The sequence below is a fragment of the Arvicola amphibius genome, chromosome 13, assembly GCF_903992535.2.
Source record: "Arvicola amphibius chromosome 13, mArvAmp1.2, whole genome shotgun sequence".
Taxonomy (NCBI): Eukaryota; Metazoa; Chordata; class Mammalia; order Rodentia; family Cricetidae; genus Arvicola; species Arvicola amphibius.
The window spans coordinates 51,463,751-51,482,346 of record NC_052059.1 but is presented as its reverse complement, the minus strand read 5'-3'; the positions used below and the strand labels follow the sequence as shown (position 1 = coordinate 51,482,346).

The window sequence follows — 18,596 nt, the reverse complement described above, 5'->3', positions numbered from 1 at the left end:
ATTTTGGAAAATTCACATAAATATCAAAGATATAATAATTTTCTTGATGCCAATTATTCCCCTTTATAATAGCTAAGATCCCTTCTTCTATAAGCAAAAAAAATCATATACACAAAATAATTACAGAATTAACTAATGATTAAAGATAATATGTAATGTACTTTTCAGGGTAAAAAGCCCTATGTACATGAGGAATTGGTGAATTTCAAGTCACTAACAGTAGCAGTACGTGCTGCTGCAATAGTTTTCCATGTACAATTCTACACTGTTCTTTGCTGCTTTGCACAGCACTTACTCTCAATGGCTATATAATAAACTGATACTTTCTCTTGTCAGTATCATTATGCATCAAATTAAGTTTTAGTTATCTACCAGTATAAGTTATTTTTCATGTTTTAAAATGAAAAGCAACTTAATTTAGCATTCAAAAGTTTACATTAGGAATAAGATTTATACTGAATGTGTTTATTAATTTTACAGCCAAGCTTATAATGTTTACTTCTCTGATCTTATATATTTAAGAGTCTATTATATACTTTTATTCTTAACATGATGTATGTAAAGTCACTTAGTTCAGAGACAACATAAGAATTTTTCTTGAAGCCAGGTGGTGCAAGTACACGCCTGTAACCCCAGCACTCGGGAGGCAGAGGCAGAGGGATCTCTGTGAGTTCGAGACCAGCCTGGTCTACAGAGTGAGTTTCAGAACAGCCAGGGCTACACAGAGGAATCCTGCCTAGAAAAAAAAAAAAAATTCTTGGTATTCGCCTTGGTCAAGTTGGTGTTTTGGTTTGGTTTGGTTTTTAGCATGCAAAATAGCAGGTTTCCTTCCAGTACTTTCACACATACTTGGCTTTGACTAGCTCCCGTCTCCCTTTCTGCACTGACCTTTTCCCATAATTCTCTCTCTGCTCGCTCTCTCTCTCTCCTCTTCCCCTCCTCCCTCTCTCTCTCTCTATCACACACACACACACACACACACAGAGAGAGAGACAGAGAGAGCGCTGTGCTAGGACGTTGTAGCAACCAGAGGGACAGAGAGTCCATTTTGCCTGTTCACACGTTCTTAGGAGTACAGATAATCATTAGAAAACATGACAAGTTATAAAATATCTGCTTTAAGCATCTATCTGACTTTATAGTGGCAGAAAAAGTACTCCCAGTACTTGAAGGGGGAGGTAACCTGTAGAGTTTGAGAACAGTAAGATACATACACAGACCTACTTCAAGTTCAGGCCACTGTACACAGTGAGAATCAATTCAAACCAAAGAAATGGCAAAGAAAATCTGATTTTAATATTGACCAATAAGAAGTAAAAATCCCCACTTGAAATAGTTCAATAAGCAACTGATCATGGTGTTAAATGTCAATGAAAGCATAAAATTTCAAAAAAGTAAAAGAATTAATGAAAAGAGCCCATCTAGAACCAATAATATTTTTGCAATATTGATAAGCTTATGAAATGTTAAATTATTTTGAAAATAGTTTTAAATTGTAAGACAATTTCTTTAAAAATACAAAAACAAATCCCAGGGACAGAAGTCTGTTCATTTTATTCAAAACCCCAAAAAAGCAATGGGAAAGGAAGAGACTTTTATTGTACCCTTAAACCAGTTATAATTAATCTAAAGCAAAAGAAAACTAGGCCTGAGCACTCAGTACAAATGGCTGTGGCTACATCTATTGTCATAGTGAACTCAAATATCTTCCTAAGCAACCACATTCCACACATGTGCAGAGCCAAGAGCCTGATTACTATTTTGCTATGGTTGACGCTTCTATTAAAGAAAAAATGTGAACCAAGAGTTAGATCTCTCTGCCTCTCCTACCACAGCATCTTAACATTAGAAACTTATTAGCCAAGGTGGCTGGGTTTTTTGTTTTGTTGTTGTTTTTCCAAGACAATTTCTTTGTGTAGCTTTGGAGCCTGTCCTGGAACTAGCTCTTGTCTACAAACTACCAGTCTGGCTTCAAACTCACAGAGATCCACCTGTCTCTGCCTCCAGAGTGATGGGATTAAATGCACGCACCACTACCCTATTTTTTTTTTTTTTTTTTTTTTTTTTGGTTTTTCGAGACAGGGTTTCCCTGTAGTTTCTAAAGTCTGTCCTGGAACTAGCTCTTGTAGACCAGGCTGGCCTCGAACTCAGAGATCCGCCTGCCTCTGCCTCCCGAGTGCTGGGATTAAAGGCGTGGGCCACCACCGCCCGGCCCACTACCCTATTTTTTTTTTTTTTTTTTTTTTGGTTTTTCGAGAGAGGGTTTCCTTGTAGTTTCTAGAGCCACTACCCTATTTTTAAAGACAGGTAAATGAAGGCAAAAAAAAAATAAAATTAAAACTCAATTTGCCTCAACAACTCACACGGAGCTGTCCATCCTATCGTCAAGTTAATGATCTCCTTGGGGGCTGACTACCACACAATCTACAGACACTACCTTGGCTAAATCATTTTTATTTATCGATTTACTATGGTTCATGGGTGTTCTGGTTCTGCCTACATGTACATCTTTATACCATGTGCACCTGGTATCTGAGGTTGACAGATCTACTAGGATTAAAAATACAGATAGATGGCTGTGAGCTGCCATGTAGGTGCTGGCAATTGACCCCGGTCCTCTGAAAGAGAGGACAGTACTCTTAATCACCGAGCCATATGTCAAGTCCCCTAAATCGTTTCTTGAACTCTAAAGTCAAATTTAATTTTAAATACTCTAACAAGCGGACCTTGAATGTATGATTATTCTGGTTACTTCTCTAAACATTTACATTACAAACAGGCTCTCAAAAGAATAAATTTACACACAATGCTGTCTTTAAAAACAATAAAAAATAAAGGAGTGCTGCGAAAAGGCTTTGCAGTTAGGGAACTGGCTGCTCTTCCAGAGGACCTAGGTTTAATTCCCAGTACACACATGGTGAGAAACAATCATCCATAACTCATCTCAGGGAATCCAACACACTCTTCTGGCCACCAAGGGTACCAGGCACACCTGTGATGCACAGACATATGCCACCAAACACCCATGGTTATACTAATTTTTATTTTTAAATTAAAAATTTGAAAACGAAGCAGGGAATTCTGCAACAGCTTTCCCTATAAATAGTGAAATAGTCAATATATGTTATAGATAACAAAAACTGGCGACAAAACTTTACCTTTTTGAAAGGAAAAAAACATTCACAACTAGGTATTATTTCCCATATGCTATGGCTGAGAGTAAATCTTAACTGGGTTAGACAAAGTTAGTTTCAAGGTTTCTTAAAGAATTTTTTTAATGGATTTTAATTTAGTTTTCTATCTAGACCTATCTTTCAAAAAATGTTTTACTATCTGTTCTGTAGTAGCAGAGGTCAGACTCAAGAGTTTGCCAGGCAAGCTGGGATGAGCTATGTTATACCTCCACAGTTCTCCCAAAATGCCTATAAGCCCTCTGAGTTGCACACAGAGCAGACAATGGCTTTAGCATATTAATATGGATCATAAAGAAGCAGATGTCACATATGGTTGAAAATACAGACTGCAACCAATTTAAAACCTTACTACCCACATTTCATTGGACCAGAAACTCTACAAACATAATGTAATACTTTTTTACATTAGGTTCTGCATTCATTGTAACCTTATTTAAGATCAGACATTATCCATTCAAAATTAACAAAAGTTAGAATAAACAGAAAAATTTAAAATAAAGACCTTTTATTTCTTTGTTTAGGCCCATTTTTCTGCATATGATCTCTTCTTTTTCTAACTTACCAGTTAAAAATTCAAACTTTTACATTTGTAAAAGTACATAAATGATCATGAATTATCACAATTTAGACATTAACAAAGACATGAAAATTATTGTTTTGTTAAATTCTGGTAATTCAAAAGAACTAATCCTTGCCATCTCATGATACAGTCTTTGTAATCACCCACTGTCTTTATGGACTAACTTTCCTCAGCACTTTGAATATGCAATCGTCTTAACTTTCTTACTTTAAATAATTATTTTTAATTTTGAAATAATTGCATTTGGAGTTTTTAATCTAACAATGTTCAAAATCTTTAAGACGAAAATATTTTAACAAACCAATAGTTTTGTCATTTATTAATCGTAAGCTGGTAAATTTATATTATTAATATTATTTAATATAATTTTAATCATATTAATATAATTTTAATCATATTAATCATAAGCAGGTAAAATAATTATCTTTGCTCACAGACTTACAACTAGCAATAATTTTATAGAAAATATGATTCTTCTACAACCTTGTCAGGACCTTTACCACAAGCCCCATACTATATATGGGCAAATCAAACTGATGGAAAAGATTCCATAGTCTTTTAAGGTACGCATTTCAGAAAAGACAAGTATATAAGGATTAGAACACATTTTCATTATGAAAAGTCACTAGGCTGATAACTTAGAGGTTTTTCAACATACAAATGTATCTCTTAAGTAATCAAGCTTCAAATAGCATATATCAAAAACACCCTCCAAATTAAAAAAGGAATTCACTTGGCCTCCTAACGTATCTTCTAACATACCCCATTCTAACCATCACCAATATGAATTCTAAAATAAATAATCTACAAATAGACTGATCTGAGATTCCTCAAAGACAGAAGATCCTTCTTATTCTGAAATTCACAAATGTATATGCATGTGTCTATTGGTATAAATCTGCTTTTGAAAAGATAAATGAAGATTTCAGGAAAGACTTCAGTAAAGTTGTTTTAAAAACATATTTTTAGAACAACATATTGAGACTCAAAATTAAAACCAAGAAACATGTTCCCTACAGCAAAAGCTATGATTTCAGCCGGAAGTAATAGATAGTTTCCTGACAGGAGGAGGGGTGGAGAACAAGTATACAACAGATTTCAGCATCTGGTCAGTTTAGAGCAGAAAGCTTTTATCCTGTGTTTTCCTTAATACTAAGGATGACAGTTCTCATCAACTGAGTTTCTACAACATGTCAGGTAGTTTATTTTGCTAGGCTGATTAACAAACATTATTTCTAATCCTTACAAAACTCTCAAGACTGGTACTGACAACAGTTTGTGGATGAGAAAGTTGAAGATCACAGAGATTAAAGGACTTGTCAAAACATAAACTGTTAGGTGGGACAAACCAGCACATATACTTGTTTGTTAGGAATTTCGGTTTTCTAAATCACCACAATGTTCTGGGGGGGGAAGAGGGAGTGAAAGCAGGATTAAATCAATGTAAGGTTCCCATTATTTCAATTTAAAATCTGAAGGGAAACTGACAAAATAAATAACATCACAGTAATGTGGGTTGCACATCACTCAGCCTTCAGCATGGTCATCTATGGTGAACTCTTCTACTCAATTGTCCTCGTGGAAAAGCAGGGTGAGTGGCTACAAGACCTGCCAGGAACTCACCAGTGTGGTATAAACCCATAAGCAAGCCAGTCACATTTTTCTGACTCAAGACATGATGCTTAAATATTTTCAAAACCATTAGACAAAAAGAAAGACTGACAAACAACTACAGAGCTGTACAGGGAAGTTATTACTGTAGCCCTATTACTGGCTGGCTCAATGGAAAGACCAACTAATTAACTGACAAGTAATCAGCTTTATGTTAACTACCTAGATCAGAAAATAAAGTATGAAAATGTGGAAACAAAAATTCTATTAACTACATACAATACTACAACCTTGGCCTAGGAGACAGGGAGATGGCTCAGCAGATAAAGATACATACACACACCAAAATAAACTAAGTTACAAAATTTGTATTATTAAAACCTTGTCCTTAAAATGTCATAAAATCAAGCCAGGCAATGGTGGTGCCTGCCTTTAATCCCAGCATTTGGGAGGCTGAGGTAGGCGAATCTCTGTGAATTTGAGGACAGGTCTATAGAGCAAGTTCCAGGACAGGCGCCAAAGCTACATAGACAGAAAGAGAATGTCATAAAAGTCTATCAACCACCCCTTATACAGTATCCTTTTTTCCAAACCAGAAGGGAAACACTGAATTGAAGCTAGTAAGGTAACAAATACTTAAATAAAATGTTGCAAGAAAAGTTAAAAGTAACAGCCAAACAAAATGCTATTTTCTTTGCTATTTTTTGTTGTTGTTGTTGATGCTGCTGCTGTTGTTCTTTAAGACATGATTTCTCTGTATAGACCTGGCTACCCTAGGACTCACTCTGTCTACAAGCTGGTCTCAGAGACCTACCTGCCTCTGAGTCCAAAATGCTGGGTTAAAGGTGTGTACCACCACTGCCCAGCTATTGAATGCTATTTTCAAACAGAAACCACAAGACGTCGTCACACTTTATCGCTTACAGACAGAAAAATTGAAATAAAGAAAATCTGCTGATTATAGCTTGGAATAAGACTCATTAAAGTACCAATTACTAATAAATTATATATGGCTATTTCAAATAAATTATCTTTTGAAATGCTTCAATGTTTCATAAATTGTAATGAATTAAGCATTTAACTTTTTCTGGGCCTTCTTTCTTCTATAAATTTAAGAAGATACACTAAGCCACAAAAATGAAAAGTTGCCAGGTGATATTCTGCTCAAGAGTGTGTATATATGTGTATGTGTGTGTATATATATATATATATATATATATATATATATATATACACTAAACTTAACCGTCCAAGTCAGGATTTGAGTTTTTAAGTTCTAGCCCAATAAAAACAAATGGAGTAGGTCAGGTGGTGATGGCGAAATACCTTTAATCCCAGCACTCAGGTGGCAGAGACAGAGGATCTCTGTGAGTTTGAAGCCAGCCTCCTCTACAGAGCAAGTGTCAAGACAGCCAGGGACACACAGAGAAACCCTGTCTCGAAAAATAAAAAAAACAAAACAAAAAACACACAACACAACAACAAAACAAAAAGGACTAGAAAAGATAAATAATAAAAAAAAAAAAACTAAAGCAGGGGTTGAGGGTATAGCTCATCAGAGTGCTTTCCTGCCCACATCAAGTCTTGCATTAGACTCCTGGTACTACATAAACCCCATGGTGGAACACAGTACTCAGGAAGTGCAGGCAGGAGGATCAGAGTAACAGAGCAAGCTAGCAAGATGAATCAGTAGTTAGTTAGGAGCACCCTCTACTCTTTGTAGAGGCCCCAGGTGTGGGTCTCAACACCCAAACAGCAGTTTACAGCTGTCCTTGACCACAGTTCTAGGAGATCCAAAGCCAGTGCACCAGGCACAAATGCATGTATACTACAGGCAACAGCAAACATGCACAAAGTAAGTAAATCTTTTTCTAAGTTCAACATCATCCTCAGCTACATAGTGAGTTCAAAGCCAGAATGGGATACAAGAGAGTTTGACTCCAAAGAAAAAAAGGGGAAGTAGGGGCAAGCAAGATGGCTCAGCTGGCACTTGCTACCATGCCTAACCTGACTTTTTATTGGGACCTCACAGTGGAAGAACGGAGCAGATTCCTACAAATTTTCCCTCTAACCTCCAAAAGGTTGCTTTGCCCCAATACACAGTAAATAAATGTAATTTTAAAAGTTACAGAAGCAAAGTAAAACAAAACAAAAACAAAAATTCTTCTATGTTTATAATTGGTAAAACATGTTTAAATTAATCTAACAAAAATAAATTTTATATAAGGAAACCAATTTTTTCAATGGAAAAAATGAGGTTACATGAGCTTTTGTCATTTAAAGAAAATACCTAAAGCCAGGTGGGTGGCACAAGTCTCTAGTCCCAGCACTCAGGAAGCAGAGCAAGTGATCTCTGAGAGTTTGAGGTCAGCCAGGTCTACAAAATGGGTTCCAAACACAGAGAAACAATGATGTCCTTTGAGTGTCATTTTTTCATTTTCCTCTGGAATGCCAAAACTATGTAATGTTTTAAGTGTTTAGAAAACAGATTTACAGTATAAAGATACTATGGCAAGTTTTATACATGTGTGCGCGCACGCTCCTGAAAGCACCTTAAAAATCAGACCTGTTTAAAAAACAGTATGGCTTCTGTCACACCTCTGACCAGTCAGCTAAACTCATATCCAGCTTTTATTCAACACACTGCTTTAAAATGTCTTCCCAAACCAGGCAGTGGTGGCACACACCTTTAATCCCAGCACCCAGAAGGCAGAGGCAGACAGATCTCTGTGAGTTCAAGGCCAGCTTGGTCCACGTGGTGAGTTCCAGGACAGTCAGAATTGTTAAATCAGAGAAGCCGTCTTTCAAAAATCAAAACAAAATAAAACAAAAATGACTTCCCAATACTTATCCCAGTTTCCATTTAATGTATTTCTTTAAAACCAAAATCTCATAGTAATCAACTACCAATAAGACAACTTTGGCAAAGAATTTTCTCACACGTGCTTCTCTAGAATGAACAATAAAACCCGATTGGGGGGTGGGGGGGAACCTCTACATGCTAACAGATCTCAAAGCATTTAATAATAGAACTCAACATTAAAACTCACTATTTTTTATAATGGCGATTTGAAACAAGGGGAAAAACAGTAAACCAGACATAAACTACTGTCCATCTTCTTGTTTCTAAGACAGTGACTCACTGTGCAAACCAGGCTGGCCTTCTTGCCTCTGTTGGGATTAAAGTTTGGCTTGGGCCACCAAGTCCATTTTCTTGTATGCTTTTTAAGTTTGTTTTGTCCCTAACTACGCACTTATGAACACTTTAAATATAAATCAGATGTAAGCCTCTCATTCCTTTTATAATAGTATGGCTACATAGCTGCTTATTCAGAATACACAGCAGAGACAAAGGGTGACGATGCCATTGCTCAGTATTACATAGCAATTCAATGACAAGTCAAGATTGCCTGGGCACTCCATTTCCTGCTACTGCTGTTCTTCTCTAAAACAATACTTTTATGGGGAGGAAGTCCTCCCCTCTTGACAAATTACTTAAAAATGCTTTTGAAAAGGATATGAGAAGACTATCCAACAGTGCTGGGGAAACTAGACAGTCATATGCATAAGAAAAGTTGGATCCTTTATATACACTATATATAAAAAATCAGCTTGAAATAGATAAAATGTCTAAATGTATTCTAAAACTATAAAGGAAAAGCTTCAATAATGTTAGATTAAGTAAACCTTTATAGACATGAAAAAGTACAGAAAAAAATAGACTTAATTACATAAAAACAATTCTGAGCACCAAAAGAGCATAACCTACAGAATGACAGAAGACGTGTGAATTTTGGTTAATAACCAAAATATATACTTAAAAAAAATCCTAAAGGGCTGGGAATGTAGTTCAGTCACACAGTTCTTGTCTAGGGTGTATATGACCATAACTCAACTCCAATACTTTGAACAATACAAAAAACAAACAAAAACTCCAGTATGTGTCTTCAGTTCATATTTAACTCAAGACTTTAAATACACACATCTCCAAAGACTGTATAAAAATGGCCAACCAGAACATGAAAAGATACCTAATACAAACAATAATCTAACAATGCAAATCAAAACAATAATGCTATCTTCTCACACCTGTAAGATGGCTAAGGAAGGCTGTGGACCCTGAATGAGTCAGCAGAACATTGGAAGCATAACCTTGTGTACTACTGTTGGGAATGTAAATGGTGCAATTATTATGGAATAGATTATGGAAAGCTTCTCAAAAAGAATTTACTATTCTATTTCTACATGTATATCCACAAAAAAAAAACAAAAGCAGTCTTAAAGAGATACACATACATTTAATTGTAGTATTATTCCTGATAATAAAGAAAATTCTGACAAAAATTATACATGCTACAATATGGATAAACCTTAAGGATTAGGCAAATCTTTAGTCATAAAGACAAGCATGGGGGCTGGAGAGTTGGCTCAGAGGTTAAGAGCATTGCCTGCTCTTCCAAAGGTCCTGGGTTCAATTCCCAGCCAACCACATGGTGGCTCACAACCATCTGTAATGGGGTCTGGTGCTCTCTTTTGGCCTACAGGCATAGACACAGACAGAATATTGTATACATAATAAATAAATAGAAAAAAAAAGGACAAGCATGGGCTGGAGAGTTGGCTCAGTGGTCAAGAGCACTTGTTCTCGCCAAGTACCCAGGTTCAATTTCCAGCACCCACATTGAGGCTCACCACTTCCTCAGGCACTAAGCATGCATGTGGTGTACAGATATGTACAGGCAGAAGCACTCATATGACTAAAATTTAGACAGGTGGTGGTGGCACACACCTTTAACGTCAGCACTCAGAAGATAGAGGTAGGTAGAGCTCTGTGAGTTCAATGCCAGCCTAGTCACAAAGATAATTCTAGGACAGCTAGAGCTGTTACGAAGAGCAAACCATGTTTAAATAACAGCAACAACAAGAAAAGACAAACACACTTATCCCTTCAGTATCCACAATGTTTGTTCTTGGTCTTCCCCAAAAGATATCAAAATCCAAACTCTCAAGTACTCTATACAATACAGAGTATTTATCTACATAACCTACATATAACCTCTTATGTACTTTTACTTCATCCCTAGTTTATTTAAAATACCTAATGCAATCTTTTTTATTAAAAAAAAATTATTATATATACAGTGTTCTGCCTGCAAGCCTGAAGAGGGCACCAAATTTCATTATAGATGACTGTGAGTCATCATGTGGTTGCTGGGAATTGAACCCAGAACCTCTGGAAGAGCAGCTCTTAACCTGAGACATCTCTCCAGCCCTACCTAAAGCAATCTTTTTTGTTTTGTTTTGTTTGCTTTTAGTGTATGTTTATTTTTTGAGATAGGGTTTCTCTGTGTAACAGCCCTGACTGTACTGAAACTTATTCTGTAAACCAGAATGGTCTCCAACTCACAAAGATTCTCTGCCTCCTAAGTGCTGGGATCCTAAAGCAATCTTAATGCTATATAAAGAGTTGCATTTAGATCATGCGACCAAACCCGTCTCTCTGAGTGTGGCCAACAGCGGGGGCTGACTGAGAAGCAAAGGACAATGGCTCTGGGCTCTGATTGTTCTTCATGGACGGGCTCTGTGGGAGCCTTCTCAGCTTGGTCGATCACCTTCCTGGACCTGGGGTGAGTTGGGAGGACCTTGGTCTTAGCATAGAGTGGGGAACCCTGATGGCTCCTTGGCCTTGAGAGGGAGGGAGGGGAGGTATGGGTGGAGGGGAGGGGAGGGAAGGGGGAGAAGGAGGGGAGAGAAAGGGGAGAAGAAGGGGAGGGAGGGGGGAGGAGGAGGGAAGGAGATGGAAATTTTTAAATATAAAAAAAAAAATAAACCATGAGAAAAAAAAAAAAAAGAGTTGCATTTAGTAAACAATGACATAGAAACATGTTCAGTACAAACACAGAATATGTTCAGATACTTCTGTGGTTGGCTGACTCCATGGATTATTAGCAAGCCCACAGATGCAGGGTCCATCTATACTATGTGATTACACTTATAACATGTATACATAATAGTTTAACTCAAAACAAACAAACAAACAAACAAAAGAAGTAGAAAAATCATCCTCAAGGAAGTGTAGGGAATAGGAGTTATTAATAGGTAGTTTTAATTTTCTAGGCACTGCTTGCACAAAAAATGTGAATATACCTCATACCATAGAACTGCCTGCTTAAAAATGAAGATGGGAATATTTGACTTCTACGTCTTGGTATTTTTTTTAAATAAGGGACTTATGGATGGTATGATGACTCAGCAGAGAAAGGCACCTACCACCAAACCTGAGGACCTGAATTTGAGTACAGGGACCAGCATGGTGGAAGGATAAAACCACTCCCACAAGTTATCCTTTAATGTCACATTCACTGTGGCATGCTACACCTCTCCACACACCAATGTCATTACATTCTTAAAATAAAACTTATTTTAATTAAGGGGCTTACAATTTTTCCAATAGGACAGAGGGTGTACCTCTATAGTGGGATCTTTGTCTGGCATACACAAGGTTCTGGTTTCATATCCAACCATACAAAGACTGACTATTCACTGTTTCCGGTCACATTTCAACCCAGTGTACAGGCAATATACAGGCAAGTATAATAACCTACTTCCACTTAGAAAGGTTATTGATAGCTTAAAAGTACCAAAGAAATTGCTGATAATCTAAGGGGAACAAAAAAACAAACTCAAATAGGAATCAACTTTTTCACTGCTTCACTAATTAACATTAAAGGAAAAGCCTGGCCAGGAATGGTGGTACATGCCTATAAGTTCAAGGCTAGCCAATCTACACAATGAGTTCCAGGCCAGCAATGGCTACAATGAGACCAGACCCCTCCCCCCCAAAAAAGGATCATCCAACTCATTGCACACTGAAGTCATCATTGTCAAATGGGGTACAAAATACTCCCATGTGGACAAAAATACTCCCATTTAAAATCCTCAAAGCACTGAAGAGTTTTTCCCTTTTTAAAACACACCATTCTAAACAATTTAACCAGTGCTACTGTACTGGTGAATGGGATAGTCAGACCAGCAGGAAAAATCATGATGTGCAGGACAGAGTCAGATTCAGCAGGTAAACCTAACTTTAAAAAATCTGAAAAAGAATGCTACAAACACGGAAAAACAAAAAACACAGAACAATATAAAAATACATCTATATAATGAAGCTATCCAATGTATCAACATTCTTAATCCTAGTCATTTGAGCTTATTTTCAGTCTCAAAGGATCAACGTCATTTGAAGCTACTAACATATGTGGACAAAAATTTTCAAGATTATCTTCAATAAGCAATTTCATAAGGTGTTGCTTTTAAAGGCAAGGGTACTGTTTACCAAATATTTAAAAGGACCACCTACACATAGCCAAATAATTTGTTAGTGGAATATCCAAAGGTGCTTGAGAAAACCATTCAGGAATCTTTTGTGCTCAGCTATTTTAAAACCTTACAATTCTGAGTATCCTACCTAATTAAGAATGTCAAGTTAATAAATGCAATATGGAAATTAGTGTTCTTGCAATTGATTATATAAAATCACCTGTGTCTATATGTGTAAGGGAAAAGGCTATTGCTGTAAATGTACAAATTGTGTGTACATTTCACCCATATTTAAGAAAATAATTTTAAACCATATTAAGATGTATAGATGCTCTATAAGACTAACATACCATCTTCCAGTTAACCTACCTTTTCTCATTTCCCTCAACTATTGAGACTATATCCAGTATTGCTATTACTCAGCATGAAATATTTATGTACAAAAATACTAAGGTTACAAAATAAAGCTACTCTACAAAGTTCTTTTCCAAATATTCAAATATTTAGAAATATTTTCAATTATTCAAAATTCTGATATTCTGTATAAATAGGAAATATCAGATATTTAAGTAGACAAAAAAAAAGGTTTTATGATGAAAAATCCAAAAGAATGTCTTCTCCCAAGTAAAACTGACTCAAAATTTTCCATTTATTAAGAAACTGTAGCTTCTTAATTATTTCAAAGCTAGTTTCAATCTGTGCAAAACCATTAACACTGCTTCCTGAATCCTAGTTGATTCACTAAATAACTGAGAGGCATTATCCTTCCTTCCTACGAGATAGAAACCCTGGTCAGTAAGAACATCCCAATCTCCAGGTTTCCTTGACAAGAGCTCCGTCTTCAACCTTAAACTTCCTACAAGATTAAGTACACAAGTGTCCGGGATCTCTCCATGGTTAACTGTTCTCCTATAGGACTTTTTGCTGTTTAAAGTATGTAGTTGAAGGTAGATGTAACCAAATAATGTTCCCTCAATAAAATGTGACACAGAATAACAGGAAAATGATAGTTCTATACCACACAACCTGACAACAAAATAAAGGAATGGATCTTAAAACTTGGCATAGTTTGATTAAAATCTTAAATGATAAAATAGCACTACATATAACATAGGAATGAAAGGCTTTTATAGAAACAGACCAACAAGGGGCAAAGCAACAGCAAAAAAATAAAAAAAATAATATTTACTAATTAAACGGTAGAAATGCTGCTCAGAGGTCTGACTTGTAAGGCATACTTCAAATGCCATAGGACTCAATTCCACCATTTCTAAAGATGGTTAAGTGTTAAAGAGCTGTTCCCAAATGAGGCATATAGCTTGTGAAGTCATGGAAAGAATTTCCCTGAAATGTTTTAAATTCATGAGAACTGTGCACTATGGAACTTGGGGAAAATATATAACACATATTCCTAAATATAGCATTATGGTAATAGTGCTTGGCATACTGAATTCCTTGGGTGTGGTATTACTCCATGTGTGCAGCACTACATATTCTTTGGTATCTTGTATTTCTAGGATAGCAATATCATAAGAAGTTATAATGGATCACCTCACATTTCCTTGGTGAATGACTTGTAATTTAAGTTCTTGTCTCACCCTCACAGATGAGGGACTTTTAGGGAGCTGCAGGAAGATAGGCAAGCTTTTATGTTTCTCATTTTTCCAAGAGTTTGGAAATTTTAAACTTTAAATGGTCAGAAGCTACTTCCTACTATAGTAACTTCTAATATTATATGCTTCTAGAGACATCTGAATGTAGTCAATCTACTACACTCCTGACAAATCTTACTTTCCCAAGTACACTACCTGGGTTAAGATAAACCCTAATCTAACAGTCATTTCTTCCAACGACTTTACTAATAGAGAAACAACTGCTAAGTCAACCAGCAGCTGTGACCACCGCAATAGGTGCATATGTGCCTACACGGAGCATAGTTCCAGACTGGTGTACTGACTTCCCTTTTATGTCTTTTATGAACTTTGAGGGGCTGAAACCAAATTTATGTCAATGTTCTAGCCAAGAATTTAGATTCAAATTCTGAATGCAAATACATTTAAAGGGGGAACTGAGGGACAGAAAAACCATACACCTTAGGTGTTTTGAATTGTGTGCACACTGTATTTCAACCTCATTATGCTTTATACTTCTATTCCACGTTGCATACTTTTGGACTGGATTGTGTTTTATACACATAATAAAAACAACTCTTTTCTACCTTAGTATTCAACCTACCTGCCCATAGTTGTCTATGCCAGTTACTAATCTATTTAAATTTAACAAATCAAAAGCTGTCCTTAGGGATTGGCCAAGAGTCGTAAGTCCTTCTGCCTGAAGGTTTTTCAGTTCATTCATAAACGTTGCATGATTTTCTTTCCATCCAGCCTGAAAAGAAAGATGTAAGAATTTTTTTTTTTATCATTTGAAGCCACGAGCACACATGGACACCGATTATAACGTGATGTCCACCAAGCAGGTATTCCACTTCGGGTTTGTACAATTAACTTCACTTTTGGTTGATATGGTTTGGGTCACATGTTCTAACTGTTGTCTCTGGTGAGGAAATTCTTCCATAGGTGGCCAAGAATGAACCTGCTTGCCCTACACCTTTTGGTAAGTAACAACAGTCTTAATACTTTAATAACTTGACTGGGAAATTTGCTAACATAACATCCTCCAAAGTGTGTGTAAGGGGTGGGCGTTGCGAAGGTACTAGTGGAAGGCAGATGGCAGCAGGACTTCTTAAGTTGACCACAGCTGTCCCACCAATCGGTGGCCTTCCTAGTTCCACTCTGTGATGACCAAGTCTCGAGGCCCCCCTCCTGGCTTCCCTGCCAGCTTGGGCTGATTCCCCTTTTAATGCAAACCCGGGCTAGGCAAGGCTGGGCCCGGCTGTCACTCGGGCTAACTTGAATAAATATCCCCCACAGTTCATTGCTGCCGCTCACGCCGCGGAGGGGAAATGTCGGCCATGTTGATCGTAGCGCCTCCGCCGCCAGGCCGAGCCGGACCCGGAGGGGACGGCGGTGGGCCAGAAACTGCCACCACGCCGGCGCTCCCGAGCTGGGGAGGGGTGGGAGGCCGCAGGGGAAAGGGACCTGGAGGCGGGAGCGGCGGTGGGGGAGGGGAGCATAATGAAGAGGGGGGCGGGGAGGGCGAGCTAGGAAGGAGTAGGGAAGGGGGGAGAGGGAGAGGGCTGTTACCTTGATAGCATAGGGCGGCTCTTCGAAAGTGACCAGCATGTACCTGTCTCCTCTGCTGGCAGGGTCCCGGGCACGGAGCTGCGGGCCAGGGTGGGGACGGGAGGGAGAGAGAGGGAAGCACAGAGGCGAGGTTACCAGTGGCAGAAGGGTCGCTGGCCGCCCCCACAGTACCGCACACGCAGGGCCGCCCCTCCGCCGACCCCCCCGCACCCACAGTAGCCCCACATGGGCCAGGCCCGGCAGAGCCCGCTCCCAGCGCCCGCCCGCCCGCCCGCGCGGTGGGGGAGGGGTCCCCGCGCCCGCGGCGCCCGCAGTAGCCCCGCCGCCCCCCCTCCGCCCTACCCCCCGCGGGCCACCGGGTCGGGGTCGCCACCGGGGCTCGGTCAGTCGGTACCTTCATGAAGGTCTCTACCGCGCCTTTGGCCGTGTCCAGGTAGGTGGTGCCCAGATGGCTGCGCTGGTTCATAGAGGCAGACGTGTCTATCAGGAACAGTAAGATGGGCATAGTGCTGGCCGGGGACACCGGGGCCCGAGGTGGTGAAGAGATGGCAGAGGTGGAGGCACCGGCGGCGGCGGCGGCAACCGCCGCTACGCGGGGCGGGGAACGCGGCCCCCGGGAGGAAAACACCGGCTGTGGGGAGTTTCTCCCCCGATAGTTGAGAGGAAACTCCCTAGCCCAGGTCCTCCCGGTCGTACCCCCGCCTCCGGCCTGCCTGCCTGCTGGGGCGGCCGCACGGACGTCTGTCCGTCCGTGCCCCCCGCCTGGGGGGGGGGTCCCGTCCCCACTCCCGGCCCCTGTGTGTGTCCCCGCGGGAGACAGGCCCAGTTCCCCACCCCACCCCCAGTGCAGGGAGTGGGGAGCAGGGATCTGGCGAAGAGGGGAGTGGGCTGAGGGAAGATTGGCCCTGGGGCTGTTGGGAGAAGTTTCAGGGACTCCCTCCGCACCCCAGCGGTGTCACCACTTTCTCAGCCCCTCTCGCTACTGAAGCGCTTTTCTCTCTCACTCTCCGGTTTTAACTCGGGCAGGGGCTACGTAGGCTCCGCCCCTGACACGTACTCGCTTCACGTGATGCCCAGCCCCGCCGCTCTACTGGCTGGGCCTCAGAGCCTCATTAGCATATTCAAACAGCTCAGGGGCGGGGGAAGTCTGTAGGCCGACTTAGAGGACAGTTATTGAGCACGCGCGGAGGCGGGGCACGGGGCGGGGGAGAGCGCCGGGAGGCGGGCTCCGGGAAGGGGCGGGGCCACGCCGCGGAAGCACCGCGGGCGGGGGTGGGGCGGGGACTGTGTCGGCGCGCTCAGGGCTGCCGCGGCTGCAGGCGTGCTTGTCAGAGCGGCGGGCCTTTGGGCTTGTGCGCGGTGACAGGGTCGGGAGAAGGGAAGTGGAAGCCGCCCTCAGGCTGTGGGCGAGGGCTCTGCGTCGTGATTGAGAGTGCAGGGCTGGGGAGAGTGAACGGCGCAGGCTCACTCGGCCGGAGCAGGCCGGGTCCCCGGACGGCCTGGGGCGCCTGTGAGGGGGAGGGGAAGTGAAAGGTTGTTTATGACCTGGTACTAATCCCCCGCCAGTCATTCGGCTCCGGTTGCAGCGGGTCAGAGGACCCACCGAAAAGGAAGCCAGTCCTGGAGTGCCTCACCCAACCCTGCAAACACTAAGGGGAACTCAGATGTGGACGAGGAAAGCCAACCGCGCTGTCCTCCCCAGCCAAGTTCCCTCTTGAGCTCGCGTTAGGGCACTAGAATATATTAAGAAATAAAAGGGACTTGCCAAATCCGAGTCCACTGCCCGTTTTAAAATGGAAAGGATGACCACGTTGTGCAGGTGACCAGAGAATAGGTTTCCCGGAAACCCGCCTTTCAGTCCCTGCCAGTATTGTGTCGGAAAACATTCTCGGCCCATGTCACATTACCCCAAGTCTTCACTCTGCGCCTGCAAGTCCGAAGAACTGTTCTCAGATGTAGTTGGAAAACTGCAAGACGCTGCTGATAAACAAGTTGAATTGGGGACGTAGAGACCTTGTTAGACTGTAGGTATTTATAGGGCTTCTCCCACCGGCCCTGCAGTTCCGTATTTTCTCTATGCTGAAATTCTGGCCTGCTGGGCAACTGAAGTGGCATGCTTGTGACACTTTAAAAAAAAAAGGGGGGGGGGGGGTTCTGCCTTTGTTGTTTGGGCTTTTCCTAATATTTTAGGGGAAAAAACTTAAAGTTTTTAACTTATTAACAAATTGTAGCGTGCTGTTTTGTAGGAATGAACCATAGTAGAAGCATGAGATTATTAGAGATTACGACTATAAAAAATGAACTACCAGCCAGTATTTGCTGCAGACTAGTTATGCCTAGGGCTGATGGGAATTAATATATAAATTAAAGGAGGGCCCTGACTTCAAGGAGTCTAAAAACATAAAGACATTGAAAATCAGAAGATGATTGCCAGAATTCCGGAAGAGAAAGAAACCTGTTAAATTGTGTAGTTTCCAAGGTTTGTGTGTAGTACTTCTTGAGAATCTAGATCCTGATCAGGGATTGATGCTTACACAGCCATGCATGCCACTTTTCTCTCTCCCGGCGAGTGCAGAATTTTCATAGAATTAGTCTCATTTTCTTATCAGGCCGTTTAAGGTGTATGTGGGCCCTGCCTGTCTGAAAACAGACTCCTATGGGCCATAAGAATGTCTGTTTCCTGTGTTT

The 18,596-nt window shown here is 40.5% G+C and overlaps 1 protein-coding gene across 2 annotated transcripts in view; it reads right to left on the bottom strand.

Moving 5' to 3' along the window:
- Ints6 (integrator complex subunit 6) overlaps positions 1 to 16,874 on the bottom strand; it is an 82,664-nt gene extending 65,790 nt beyond the window's left edge. For both annotated transcript variants that reach the window (XM_038309895.1, XM_038309896.1), the window contains exons 1-3: positions 16,303 to 16,874; positions 15,909 to 15,986; positions 14,941 to 15,090 (exon numbers count right to left, since the gene is read on the bottom strand). In XM_038309895.1, coding sequence (XP_038165823.1) covers positions 14,941 to 15,090; positions 15,909 to 15,986; positions 16,303 to 16,413 — 339 coding nt within the window. In that variant the 5' untranslated portion in view covers positions 16,414 to 16,874. The remainder of the gene's footprint in view (positions 1 to 14,940; positions 15,091 to 15,908; positions 15,987 to 16,302) is intronic.
- Between the last annotated feature and the right edge of the window lie 1,722 nt (positions 16,875 to 18,596).